We start from the raw sequence: 14085 nt of genomic DNA, 5'->3' as shown, positions 1-14085 counted from the left end.
TATATATATATATATATATATATATATATATATATATATATATATATATATATATATATGTGTGTGTGTGTGTGTGTGTGTGTGTGTGTGTGTGCTTGAGTCATTAGTTGAACTATATTCAGTAACATTTAAATAAGAATGTAGATGGAAAATTCTTCCTACAACTCATTCACACATGATAGTGAGACTATTGTTTTATCTAGATTGAGATAAATAGTTGGAATAATTAATGTTGTATGAACGGTTTATGAACTGCAGATAAAATCACCAAATTAATTTCAGTTAACCCTGCTTATCTCTATTTTTGCTTTTTTTTCCTCATTAAATTAAAGACTGTCTGTTTTTCAAATACAAATAAAAAAAAAATAGTCCATGACAACATTTGATATAGCATCACTAACAGAAATGATAGTCAAACAAAGGAAAATCCAAAGTTCAAAGAAATACTTTAGAAGAAATAAGAAAGGAAAGAGAATGTGATAACCATCTATTACAGTGGAAGTCTGAACAACAATGTGTAGCTTTAGCTGACATGTGATGTGGTAAGTAGTATGAAAGAGCCATTGAGGTCTCACATCCTCCTGAGGATGATGGGTCATATGATACACTGAAAATGACTAATAAAATGTGCAGACTTGGAGCACCCGCTCTGGAGGCAACAGCCGATAATTATCTCAGGAAGCAATGTCCTGCTGCTGCATTACCTTTAGTTACTCAATTTTTTTAACATTAGCCATTTTTTTGGGTCCCTGGCTGCATAAGGGCATCACCTTTCTGGTCAGTGTTCCTCTCAAAACAAACTAAAATATTTAAGCAACACAGATAAAGAAATGTCTGTATTTATAAAAGCTGTCTTGCCAGCGTCTCGGGGGTAATCTGCTGATGTGGTAAAACTTGTGCATTCTTGTCCCAGAATCTAATTCAACAACCACGTCATTTAAAGTGCAGCGCTCCCAGCTTTCTCTTGTAATCGGGACCTAAATTGAACTGGCAAGGAACGTAGAGTGAGGTAGAATACATAGATACACTCTCAGTTCAGCTCCCTGTCCCCAGGACAACAGCAAATCTGGTTTATCCCCCTTCTCATTCATCCCTCTGTTTATCAGCAAACGTAAGGGCTCCAAAGAAAGACGGCAGAGATGGGACTTTGATGCAGCGCCCAGGAGCTTAAGAGTCTATTATGGAAACAGTCTCCTCACTGCAGCGTGGTATTTTGTTTCTTTTAACCCTTGTGTAGCATTATGACAAATCTCAGCACATTTAGAAGCACTCAGAGGTGGACAGACACATACACATGCGATTTTCCATGAAAGATTTTGTCCTATGATTAGGAGTATGTTTAGGGATAGATTTGGACATAAAGGGGTACATTTGTGGAAATGTGTGCAGAAATCTTTTGAAAAAAATATTTTTTACAATGCAGGATATAACCACATTATATAGTGTCTTTATACGCCGAGTCATTTATTACTGCAGATACTCAGCAACACGTACGCAATTTCAGACTGGCAACATTTCTGAAATGAAATGGCCATTAAAACAAATATTTCTGTATCAGTAATGCAACAGAGAGCATATATAATTACACTTAGGAAATTTTAACGTCATGATTTAATGTATCCAAATGACTGATTTGTTCTTAACAATTTATTTTAGCTTATTGTAATTCATCTACAATGAACCATTTCAGCTTTCATTTGACTTCATACTTTTCTGATGACTTCACAAAACACTATTCATTCCTTTACCCTGAAACTAAGTGTTTGTTTAAATCAAGTATGTTTGCTGAAGTTTCTTCAAACTCTCAGCTGAGGCAGCAGCAAACATTCCCATCAGCACTTTCCTGTGAACCAGTTATGTAGATAAAGTTGTATCAAGCTTATTTTTCTCATTTGCTTACTAATTTTTATTCATTTAAGTTAAATTACTAGTTGATTTTTGTGCAAGTGTTCAAAGAGTACTTTAAGTTTCAATGAGGTGTTACATCATATCTGAACTATGCAAGTGTAATATAATGAATTGAAAAGGTTTAATACTTTGAGCTGAAGGCAGTCAGTTAGGAAGTGTTTTTGTTTTCATCAATACAAATCCTAATAGAGCTAATCAGAACATATTGTATTTTGTGTTCTGCTTTGTCTTAAGTATGTCTTACCTCCCTCACTCATATCTCTTGGTCTTTGCCATGCCTTCTCCCTCCTAATTATGTCATTAAGGGATTAGGGGGTCCTCCAAGATGGTGGAGGAGGTTTGATTTCCAGATCACAGAAGAACAGGAGGAGACATAAGTAGTATGATGGAATGACCTATTGGTGCATACACTTTTTGCAAAGCTTGGACAAATGGGAAAGCTACGGCAAACAACGCAAGTGTAAATCTTGTTGGAGTTGAGTTGGATGATATCCACAAAATATATAAGTAATATTAGGAACACTAAACATGGTTTAACTAATTTCCCACAGCAGATCAATGATATTTATCCTTTGTGTTACAACACAGCTCATCATTGTAGTGGTTTTTGGCAGCTCACTTAAATCTGTGATGCTTCACGAGACTTTTTTACAGCAGTTCAGACTTTCTGCTTGGCTTCTGTTGTGATTGGAGCTCTATCATGATTTAACTTCTTACTTATTTTAGTGTTGAATTTGGATTAAAAATTTAAAAACGCTGCTTAAAAAGCACTCTTTGTTCCTCTACATCCAGTTGTCTGTGTGAAGTGAACAAAAATAGGGGGATTAACAGGATTAAAGGGTAACTTCACCAGAGACCAATCTTTTTCTGCATGTTTTTAAACTTGCTGTATTACACCCTCGATTTTCCTACAGCTGAATTTGTTTTAAGACAAACATTGTATTGTGTCATTAGAAAGAACTGAGTATATCAGACATCTGTGGTCGCCTCATCTTTAAATAAATAGAAATTAGTTAATACTGTCATAATGGATATACAAAAATTGCAGATGGATGCATTGCATTGTGGGTGATGTAAGCACCAGTTAAGACAAATCTTAATCAAGACAAATGCTCTTGTTCTGCAATAGAAATTGGTGGTGCATTGTTGTTAATCCACTTTCTGATCCGCAAGATTTTCATCAATATACTTAAATACACAACACTTTCAAATCAGTTAATTATTATAGAAAAAAATCCACCCACTTATTTTTTAGTCATGTAAATCATTAGGCAAAAAGTCTTAAATCTACATACTAGAAAATTAAACCAACTATGTCAAAGCTACAGTCATTAATTATTTGAAAGAAATGAAAATATTAAAGCCTGTAGATAACAAAAAGCATAGCCTGTCCAAAGCTTCGAGGTTCCAGACCAGTAATATGCCAGCTCAGTGTTGCACAGGCTTTATATAGACACCCAAAATGATGCACTTACTAAGAGTATACATGTCAGGAGTGTGAGTCCAGGGCCGGGTAGCAAAAGGATGATAGCTCTCATTAGGAAATAAAATGACTTCATGTGGACTAATTGGCTAGTTTGTTTTGTCTTTTTTCGAAAAGCTTTCACTGTGAGGTCAGGTGTTGTTAGTCATGACCTCATACTTTATCTTCCATTTAAGCTGACATGTATTGAGAGCTCAGAGGTGTCCTGTCAGTTTGTAAACTCTGATTTTGCAGAATGATATAAATTGAAGTAGAGGACGAACGGGGGCTGAGTTCTTTATCTTACTGGAGCGTTGAAGGTTTGTCTGGCCAAGCGAAGCTGATAATTAGAATGAGCAAAGGAGTGCATGTGGGCTATGGTGCCATTTTAATGGGGAATTCTGAATGTATGCTTGGCATGGTCAGGCTAATTGGGGAAGGATGTGCTTGGAAAGTACCTCAGTCATTATCTCCATCACCATGCGAACTAGATAAGGATAATTAGCTGGACAGCATGGCAGAGTGCTGCAGCAGCCATACGCACGAGCAGCAGGATTAGGGGATGCATACAATGGTGAAACCAAAAGAAAGATTTTTTTTTCTTTTTAGGACTGAATTGATCATTTACAATTGCGATATCAGCATTCCCTTCAGTCAGTGTAGTCTTCCTTTCAACTGTTTCCCTTGTCATTGCTTATTTTTTTCTTTATTTTTTTTCTTATTTTTAGCTTTAATAAATAATGAAAATCATGGTTCTACTACTTTCGGTATATATCTGCCCTTCTTTCAGCTCCCCACCCTTCCTTTACTCCAACTTTCTTTCATCTGGATCCTCTGTAGCCTGTTCCCTCATCTTGTTGCTTATAAGCCAACTGTATCTGGTCCAGGTCAGAGGAACTGACCTAGAAGGACCCATCTAGGGAGATGGATTTAATTCGTTTAGCTAAACGTAAAATTCCTGAGACAACCTGCTATAACCAGTCAACATCACACCAAGATGGAAACCTTTAAAGCTAACTCTGAAATGTTAGTAGGTCATTCACATTCTTTTAAATGGCACATAAACCAGCTTTGTTGTCTTTTCCCTGCTTTCTGGTGCATATTTTAAAACTCAGATGCTGGGTGTGACTCTGCTGTGTGTCCTACTTTTCTCTTCTTTCTCCCTGTACATCATCCCCTTCCGTCTCTCTGTACGGGTGGTCCAGCCACAGGAGGTAGGACTCCCTGTTTTCTTTTTTTCTTTTTTTTTTTTAATCCCTCTCTTCTTTGCTCCCTTCTCCCACTCTCCAGTTTGTCTTTACTCTGTGTGAGCAGATGGCCATCCAGGCAGATCTGTTCTTTCTCTACAGGACTTTGGATCTCATACAATAGGCCTCAGATTCAGTTCTGCCTGGCTAGGAAGCTAAACAAAGAGAGGAAGAAGAAATAAAGGCATGTGGGAGAGTGGTGTAAGAAGAAATTACTTCAAAGACTTTTTGCCTTGTTAGCACATGCTTTCATGTGCTGCTTTGTTTCCAGTTTTATTTTTCACTTCAAGCTGGAGAGGAGATTAATGAGCTGTATTTTCCTTGCAATATGTATTGTAAAATATTTTTCTTTTTTATCTTTGATCATTTATGTTTTGAATTGAGCATTGTGTAGTTAAAGTGCTTTAGATATGACATTAAGTTCTAGATGATATTAGTTTTTCTAGCCATCATGTTATATTTAACACAAATTGATTTATAGCAATTCGAGCGAGCATGAATCTCATGTCAGCATGTCAGTCGCTCCGCCACTTTGGCACAGACGGAAATATCTCAGCAACTATTTGACTGACAGCCTTGAAATTTTGCAGACGTTTGTGGTTCCCTGAGGACAAATCCTAAGGACTCTGGTGATCTCCTGACATTTTCACTAACGACATCTGATGTTTGGAGAGAAATGTGTCAGCTGTGGGCTGCCATGAATTTTATGTGATTCTCTTGTATTTCCTTCCCCCTTCTCCCATTTTTCATTCTCCACGTTTTGGGCCCTTCTTCTCCTCCCTCTGCTTCAGGCACTACATGTCTGGTAGCTCTGCTGTCTGATAAGGAGTTGACAGTAGCCAATGTTGGAGACTCTCGCGGAGTTTTGTGCGATAAAGACGGCAATGCCATTCCCCTATCGCATGACCACAAACCTTACCAGCTCAAGGAACGCAAGAGGATCAAGAAGGCTGGTGAGTGAAAACTGCAATTTTACTGCTGAGCAAAACAACAAAACTTTAGTTAAAAACTTGAGGGAACATCAGAGGCCAGATTGTTGTCATGAAAGTGTAAAATAAGTCGTCTCGTGATCAAAGCTCAGAACCATTATAGTGGGGGTTTTTTGTTTGTTTTTTCCATGTCATGTCTCAGCCTGACATCAAAACCTACTGTCTGATAAGACAATCTGCCTCTGAAGCAGTGTGTTATCAATTCCAGCCAGACAGTGGAAATTATTTCAGGTGTATTTGAAGTCACAATTCTCACTCCAGGTCTTATGTGCATGCTGTGCTGAGAGTTTCACAGCAGACTGACAAACTAGTCATTTAGGAAAGCCCAACATCTCCACCTAAAGGCTGAGTTTAGTATTGAGCAAATGCGACCCTCAGCAGGTCAGGCACCCATAGCTTAAGTAATAAGTTCTGCTATTTAGACACAGCTGTTACACTAATACACATGTAAACAGATGATGCAACCTGTAGCTGTATACATGCATTTTAATAAGAGAAATGGGGCTGTGTTGAGATATTTCAAACATTTTAGTGCTAGATAAAATGGATGGTATTGCTTTAAAATAACAGTAAAAAGTAATAAAAAGCCTGCTCTGAGTTTGCATAAACTGTGTACAAAAGAATGCTAGAAAAGTAGAAAAGTTTAAAGTTGCAAAATAACACTAATTCCTAGTAGAAATTGTCTGTTTGAAAAGAAAAAAATCCCAAATTTTATATTTAGGCACCTTGAGACCCAAAGTATTATTAAATTAATAGTTTAGTAAAGATTAGTTTAATATTTACTTGATAATTGTAATTAATTATATCATTAGGAGAGACAGTTGTTTTCTTTTTTCCTTTTATAAGCTTTAAATGTATGCATTGACATATTTTTAAGCATTTATTATGGCTGTTTCTGCCTGCAGCTGTTTTACAAAAATACTTCATAGTATGTGTTTGGTGTCTCAGGAGGATCTTTAATTGACAAGGTGCAGTTTGAATAAACAAAACCTTTACAGTAAAAAAGCGTAAACCCAGAAAGAAATTAAACAAACATGGCTCATTTATTTTGTGAAGACAAATAAATTGAGTTTAAGGATGTGCAGCAACAACCAACTGCTGAGTTTTGTGTTTCATAGTGTTTCAGAAAGACATCCCTGTTATGATTTTAATTGAATAAGAAATCCAAGTGATCACCCTGTTGAGGAGGATTCTATGACCAAAGATGGAAGTCTGCATCCTATCTTCTCATTTCTAGTAGAATTCCCTGCTTGCACATTTATGCAATTCACAGAGGACACACAGCTGTACTTGCAGGATATGACATGAACTGAAATGCATCCAACAAAAACAGTTTAAACCCAACACCGAGCACAGAGTGAGTTTTTAAAAGAAAAAAAAGAAATGTCAGTGGTCATAATCTACTTCTTAATTTGGACTCTGATGAGATCTAATTTGTTTTAGCGTTAATTTAAAAATTAAATTAATAATGCCAGGTCTATTTTATTGGTCAGTTTGATGTTTCTTTACTCTTCTCAACATTGTTCCCTTTTTTTTCTTTTATTTACTCATTTTAAAAATTGTTAAAATTCTTCTAATTTTTATTTAACCTGTTTCTCTTCTGTTAACATCCACTTCTTTTTCCCTACTCTTTCCCTACCCCCGCCTTCATCCACAGGTGGCTTCATCAGTTTCAATGGCTCATGGCGTGTCCAGGGCATCTTGGCCATGTCCCGTTCTCTGGGCGATTACCCTCTGAAAAACCTAAACGTGGTTGTTCCTGATCCTGACATCATGTCCTTTGACCTGAACAAGCTGCAGCCCGAGTTCATGATCCTGGCATCAGATGGCCTTTGGGACACCTTCAGCAATGAGGAGGCAGTTCGCTTCGTCAGGGAACGACTGGACGAGCCGCACTTTGGCGCCAAGAGCATCGTCCTGCAGTCCTTCTACCGTGGTTGCCCTGACAACATCACAGTAATGGTGGTCAAGTTTAAAGGCAAAACAAATGAAAAGTAGGCATCTACCCCTCAGATTGCATCTATATTATGTTTGTATTCAAATAAAAATAGGCTTAAAGTGAAAGATTTTATTTCAGTGAGAACTATTTCTATCAAAGATATTCACCGCAGTTTCCCTTCATCAAACCTCCTCCCTCTTCTTTACTTTTACTGCAGAACAAGTGACACAATGAAAATATCTTTCACTTAAGTTTGGCCAAACCTTTGAGACACCGTGATGAGAGGTGGGTCGCTGTTATGCAAATAAACAGGTTTAGCTTTGTGCAGCTGTGGATGTGCCCGTGAGTCTGCACATGCCTGTGTGTGTGCACATGTGAATGAGAGGCGCAACGGCGGCTGACTTCATGATGAACTTGCACACAAGTCTCACATTTACAAGAAAGTCATTGTGTTACCAGTGATGACACTTATGTGATGGCTGGATAGTTCAGTTCTTTCATTGTCTGTGAGAGCATCAAGCTTAAATCTTTAGTTTTCTCACTCTGTGTCCATATTGTCTAAATGTATCCACAACGTCATGCACTGAAAAGTCAGTGGTTTAACATTGTGCAAACTTATTTTTTTCTTGTATGTGTATAAATTGTCAACATTGCCAACACAAATGTTAACAAAGCCTGAGCTTCTCTTGTAACTGCTCTTATTGTACAGCAATAGAATTGACTGCATTTTTATTCCATTCTTGCTGCACAGAAAAAACAGGATGTAAGAATGAATGATGCATTTTCTGTTGCATTTGCTCCCCCATTTTTTTTTTAATTTTATGAGTTTAGCTGTTGTGTTTATTTAAAATGATTGATAGTTTTTTTCTCCAATAAAGACTCATGTCTCTTTTATTTGTAACTTTAAAGACTTTTTAAAGCTGACAGATTGATCTGCCACTCTGTACGAACCCATCTTATCAAGATCTGTGTGACTAATATTAATGTAAAATGTAACTGTAGTTTATCAGCGTGTAATAAAGTGACTATAACGTTTAACCTAATAGTGATAATGTAATGACATCTGACTATGACTGATTGCAAATCAAAGATTTAATTTCTTAAAACAATGATCAAATAAAATATTTGTGATCATGATAAATGGCAGTAATATATATTTATTTTGTCATTTATATCCCCATGTTGGATTTAAAATACTTTTTTTTTTTAAAAACATGACCTTGACATGCTATTTTTCTCTCTGGCTTTTCTTACGTTATCATTATACTGTCAACAGATGAGAGATTAATCTGCTTAAACTGAAAGTTAACTAGATATGATGACATTTACTGGGAGAAAAGTCCCTCGTCCTAATACATGCCACATTTGCTTTTTTCTAGACTGGAAGTCAAAATATAATAAACCTTTGAATGAGTTATTGTTGCCTTGTGTTTTTTCTGCTGCCAAATTCACCGATGTAATGCAATCACAGTACACAGTGCACAACATCAGGGTCGGACTTGTCTCCACGAGTCTGTACGATGAATGTACATACAGTCCCATGTTAGCACACACACTCACACACAGTTTGACATGCATTCGTTCCTAAATTAACTTTAGAGCTGTATACCAGATAAAACTGTGTGTGTGTGTTTTTTTTTCCCCAGGTCACATTTTTTCTTTGTAATGTAAATTACAGAACCTTTGTGGCATTTGTAATTGTTTTTGTTCAATAAAATTAAAAAAGGCTAATTTTAAAATGTAAATCACAAGAGTAACATTAAAAAAGTAATTAAATCAAATTATGTGCTGGTTTTGTTTTTATACAGCAAACAAATGAGTTACAGATATAGAAACAACGGTCATAAAATGAAAATATTACAGATAAAGAAATAAAAACTTTTTACATTGTGCACAATCTGGTGGTAAAATTGCCCGCTGGAATAAATGATGCTACTTTTTCTGTCTACTTTTGAGGTAAATTAATGTACAAAAACACACCATAAAAACAAGCACAGAGGTTTCCTGAAGATGAATTCCTTTGAGTTGTGTTGCACTGACTTTTTTTCTTATTTACAGAGCAAAAGAATATGTTTAAAAATACACAAGTATACCCTTTAGATGTTTGTACTTCCTACTTTGTGATCTTAAAACTTACACTGTATGTTAATGCAAATCAATTTTGCTACTGGAATTATGTTAAACTTGTGTTTAAATTACAACACACATAATCAAATGCTGACTCCCATATGCTAATGCTAAGAAATAGCTACAACAACAAACAATGTATCTAAAGTTTTTCTTTTGTTTATTACCATGATAAAATGATTCCCATTTACATTTATAAGATGGAATATACACCCCCAAATCAGATAAATGGTTGCAACAGTTTTGGTCTCACAGTTCTCTATACACTGTTTCCTCCTCTTCTTGCCATGCCTTTGTAATGTGTGCAGAATGGACTTTAGCATAGTGTTGTTGAAAATGCCTGGATGTACCTGGACAAGATGTGGTTTGAAGCAAGCATGTTTCTCTCAAATCTCAAAGAACTTTTCTGAACTGATGCTGCCATCACAGATGTGTAAATGAGCTTTACTAAGGTCACTATTACAACCCCCAATACCATCATAGTACCTGGTTTATAAATGGTTCTCTGCATCTTTGGTCCAGAGCACACAGCACCCTTTTTTTCTTCATTTATTCCTCGCCAGTAACACATTTACTGATATTTACATGTCTTAACAGATGTCAAATTACGGGTGTGCTATTTTTGATCAGTCCTTTAAAAAAATAAAATAAAATAAAAAATTGGCATGGGGCTCAAAGGGTTAAATGCTTGAGATCCTGCAAATTTTCATCAGAGCTGTCTTTTAAATGTACTTCTCTACTAAAACATGGAATTTACATACATTTATTAACATGTTGTCAGCCTTGAAAACTTTCAGTGCATATCCACTTATATAAGCAGTTAAATAAAATATTTAATTAAATAAAGCAGATTTAACTGCTGTAAAATAAAAACTGCTTGTTAACAAGGCATTGATCTGCAAAATGCCATAGTCAAGTTTTAATAAACCCATAGTATAACTGATAAACAATCATCATAAAGTGTCAGTCTTAATAAACTATTAAAAATAGTATTACAGTAAACACTAAAACAATAGACAATAAGATAATAGATCAACTAATTATTAATTAATGCTAGAAATGTCAAGATGGTCTTATTAATATTCGTGTTAAAAATCGGCAGTTTTTTTAAAATAAAAGTAGCTACTTCTAAAAACGTTAATCCAACAATATGTTTATGATGCTTTTAACACAACAAATAGATCATATTAAAAGACATCTTGTACAGATTTCTAAAGGTCGTATAGGCTATTAATTACTGGCAACAAATCTCCTTGTAGTAAATGCAATGATGTAGCCTAATTAAAAATATCTATTTGAAATTTTTGGAAAAAAGTCAACAATATTTTTTTATACGTTTCTGGAAGCTGCGCTTTCAGCTAACAGACCAGTCTAAAGATAAAATGACATTAATCCATCAGCAGGTGCGACCAAAATAGCTATGGTGTCTGCTATTAGAAATCCAGCCAACAACTAATACAATCTTTCCCTTGTTCCAAACTTGGACTTCCTGGCTGCTGGTGTGGAAGATGATCAGGGACAGGTGTGATGAGACTCCACTGACTTTTATGGTTGCTGCAGCGACAACTTTAACCGGTATTCATGTGATGCAAACGGGATTTCTACAAACTGTAGCGGGATATACAAGCGTCTCGTGACATTGTTAAAATACCAGATAATGTTAATAAAGTTGTAAACACTGTAAACAGTGATTGTGAATGCAGCTCTACCAGTTGGGCAACGATGTAAAACATTTGACAGGAGGAAAATGAACGGACACTGCTCATTTTCCTCCTATTCTGGTTCCATATCCATTTGTTTTGATAGAAAAAGACTGAATTAGTTTGGCTCTCTGTCTCTGAACCACCATTTTATTTGCAGAGTCACTGGATATAAATAACATTACCGCAAGCAACGCAGGGACAGCAGGAATTCATTGACAACATGAGGAGGAGGGAGGACAGACTTGTTCCTCTTTAAGAGACCAGACACCTAAAGTCCCCACAAAGATAGCCACTGTACGGACAGCTTAGTTCATAGGGAGACACAAGAAACTCATACTTTTCTAGATACAGACTCTCGCACTGCATACATGGGTATCCATGGAGCCAAGCCTCAGAAACAAGCGCAGGTCCTGATGCTGGGCCTGGATGGCTCAGGAAAGTCCACCCTGCTCTACAAACTCAAGTACAACGAGAGCGTGAAGACCGTGCCGACTGTGGGATTTAACGTGGAGACGCTGGAAACAGACAGAAGAAGCCCAGGACTGACGGTGTGGGATGTTGGAGGTCAGAAGAAGATGAGGCCCAACTGGAAGTATCTTTATCCTGACACGGCTGGACTGGTGTTTGTGGTAGACAGCTGGGATGAGAGGCGACTGGACGAGGCCCGCAACGAACTGCATCGGGTAATTCATGCAGTGATTTTAACATGTAGCCTGTCATTTCAACAACAAATTAATGTTGTGTGTGTGTGTGTGTGTGTGTGTGTGTTCGTGTAAAAACATTGCCATATGCTAGTTAGTCAAAGCAGAGCCGTTTTGTTTCTTAAAAAGACATGTAAATAAAAACTACATGGCGTGTATCAGTGCTTTAACTGTTGAAATAGACACAAAAATGGCTAATTTCTTTTCTTTTCCTAAAGAAAAACCCTATAATATATAATATTCTATACATAAATTGTTTTATACCACTAATAAACTGTAAAATGTAATGATATAAGTATTATAAATACCTAATGTGATGGCCAAGTTCATCTGTCATAATAAAATGTTCCTCATGTTGTTTGCTCCACATTCTAGGTCCTGAGAAACAAGAGTCTCACAGTCATTCCTCTTGTGATTCTGGCCAACAAACAGGACCTTCCACATGCTTTAAGCCCACAGACACTCTGCCTGAAACTAGACTTGCAAAGAGTATGTGATGGCAGGGCTTGGTTCATCCAGCCATGTTCAGCCACCACAGGGATGGGACTAGAAGAAGGTTTCAGGAGAATGCTTTACCTGATGAAGACTCCATTGAGACAGACTAAAGAGGACCTTAAAGTTAAAATGAAGTCAAAAGGCTTCAGCTTCACCACAGCAAAAAAAATATTGCTCTGTGGGAGCTGAAGGATCATTTTTTTTATTTTATCTTTGCCATATTTATGAGTTATCCATGCCTTTGTGTGCAGTTCATCAGCAGATTCTAACTAAAGCATATCTGAAGTCAAAAGATGATACAAACACAACAATTACGAGTTGATGTGTGTGGTACAACTTCTCAGGAATCATGGAGGGAGCAGTGTGTCTTTGGCTGGTGATAAAAAAAACCACAATGATTTTGAGAAAACAATCACAAGCTGTCATAAGCAGCCTCCATGTTTGACATCATTCAAATATTTTTCAGACTGTACATATAAACTGATAAATAATTTTTATTTAAACATTCCCATGGCTAATTGAATGTTTTCTAATTTTCATTACCAGCAATAATGCAAGACAATGTATAAGCTGTATATTCATTTGAAACAGGACTGACAGAATGTACTGATATGTTAAATTGGAAAGACTATCTCCATAAACCTAAATATTTTCAACCTCCTAAAGCCTGTAGATTGATTCTGTATGGATTATTGATTTCTCCTGGCTATTTGGAATGTATAGAAAGGGATTGTCTTTGAAAAGAAAATGGTTTCTGAGGAAAATATTTCCAAGCATGGATCATTAGTTTATTTGAATGAGTCACATGAATTAATTCCTCCACTGTATGGTTTTAATGTACCTGGGTAAATTTCCCAATTTGTCAACTGCTGTCAAACTTTGCATATGTGCATCTGCTGATGTTGCTGATCTTGTATTGTTTTGTCTGTTGCACTGAAATAAAACGATGTGGAGTTGAATAAGGTGGAATAAATAAACACCAAAAGGGGTATTTACTCTTTACCTGTATAACAGCTGCAATAAAAAAAAATCCTGTCTCAAAATCAAGACAACGATATAAGAAGCTCTTTCTGTAGCAATTTGTCAAAATGTGAAGCAAAATAAAATATAGTTTAAAATCAATTAACTTTTAGAAAGGTGTGTGTGTACTAATTTCAAGAATGTGCAGTATTTCTTTCAAGAAATTATATATTCTTATTTGACATTTCAACTTATAGAGCTGAAATTAGGGTGGAAAGTAGTTGGAGCGGGTATCTAGTACCATTTCATGAAGTTAAATATTTCCATGTCTTGTGTCTTTTGCTGCAGACAGAACCATTGAACAAATTAATTTAGGCTCTAGTAACTTTGTAGTCTTTACCTCTGAAAATCAATTGGCACAAAACATGTTTGGTATAATTGTCTGTATTGAGAAGGTGGTAATACAGCCTTGCTAATCTACATATTCACTGTCTTGATTTCAGTGTTAACAACATGAAAGCATGAAATCCTTGTATGAAGGGTTCAGGCTAGTG

General features: G+C 36.3%; 2 protein-coding genes across 2 annotated transcripts in view; both read left to right on the top strand.

The window, feature by feature from the left end:
• ppm1lb (protein phosphatase, Mg2+/Mn2+ dependent, 1Lb) overlaps positions 1-8960 on the top strand; it is a 40480-nt gene extending 31520 nt beyond the window's left edge. Inside the window, exons 3-4 of the mRNA XM_041995370.1 lie at positions 5409-5570; positions 7264-8960. Coding sequence (XP_041851304.1) covers positions 5409-5570; positions 7264-7604 — 503 coding nt within the window. The 3' untranslated portion in view covers positions 7605-8960. The remainder of the gene's footprint in view (positions 1-5408; positions 5571-7263) is intronic.
• A 2642-nt stretch (positions 8961-11602) lies between these two features.
• LOC121646064 (ADP-ribosylation factor-like protein 14) lies at positions 11603-13600 on the top strand. The gene is made up of 2 exons (XM_041994949.1): positions 11603-12058; positions 12452-13600. The coding sequence occupies exons 1-2, from the start codon at positions 11744-11746 to the stop codon at positions 12758-12760; spliced, it is 624 nt and encodes a 207-aa protein (XP_041850883.1). The 5' UTR covers positions 11603-11743; the 3' UTR covers positions 12761-13600.
• Positions 13601-14085: the final 485 nt, after the last annotated feature.

The sequence above is a fragment of the Melanotaenia boesemani genome, chromosome 9 (assembly GCF_017639745.1).
Source record: "Melanotaenia boesemani isolate fMelBoe1 chromosome 9, fMelBoe1.pri, whole genome shotgun sequence".
Lineage (NCBI taxonomy): Eukaryota > Metazoa > Chordata > Actinopteri > Atheriniformes > Melanotaeniidae > Melanotaenia > Melanotaenia boesemani.
This window is presented reverse-complemented; position numbering and strand designations above follow the sequence as displayed.

Excerpts from the sequence above, each read along its gene's own strand:
- LOC121646064 (XM_041994949.1), top strand. The coding sequence starts at position 11,744 with ATGGGTATCCATGGAGCCAAGCCTCAGAAACAAGCGCAGGTCCTGATG. Across the intron at positions 12,059-12,451 it reads CCCGCAACGAACTGCATCGG|GTCCTGAGAAACAAGAGTCT; the intron begins GTAATTCATGCA and ends TCCACATTCTAG.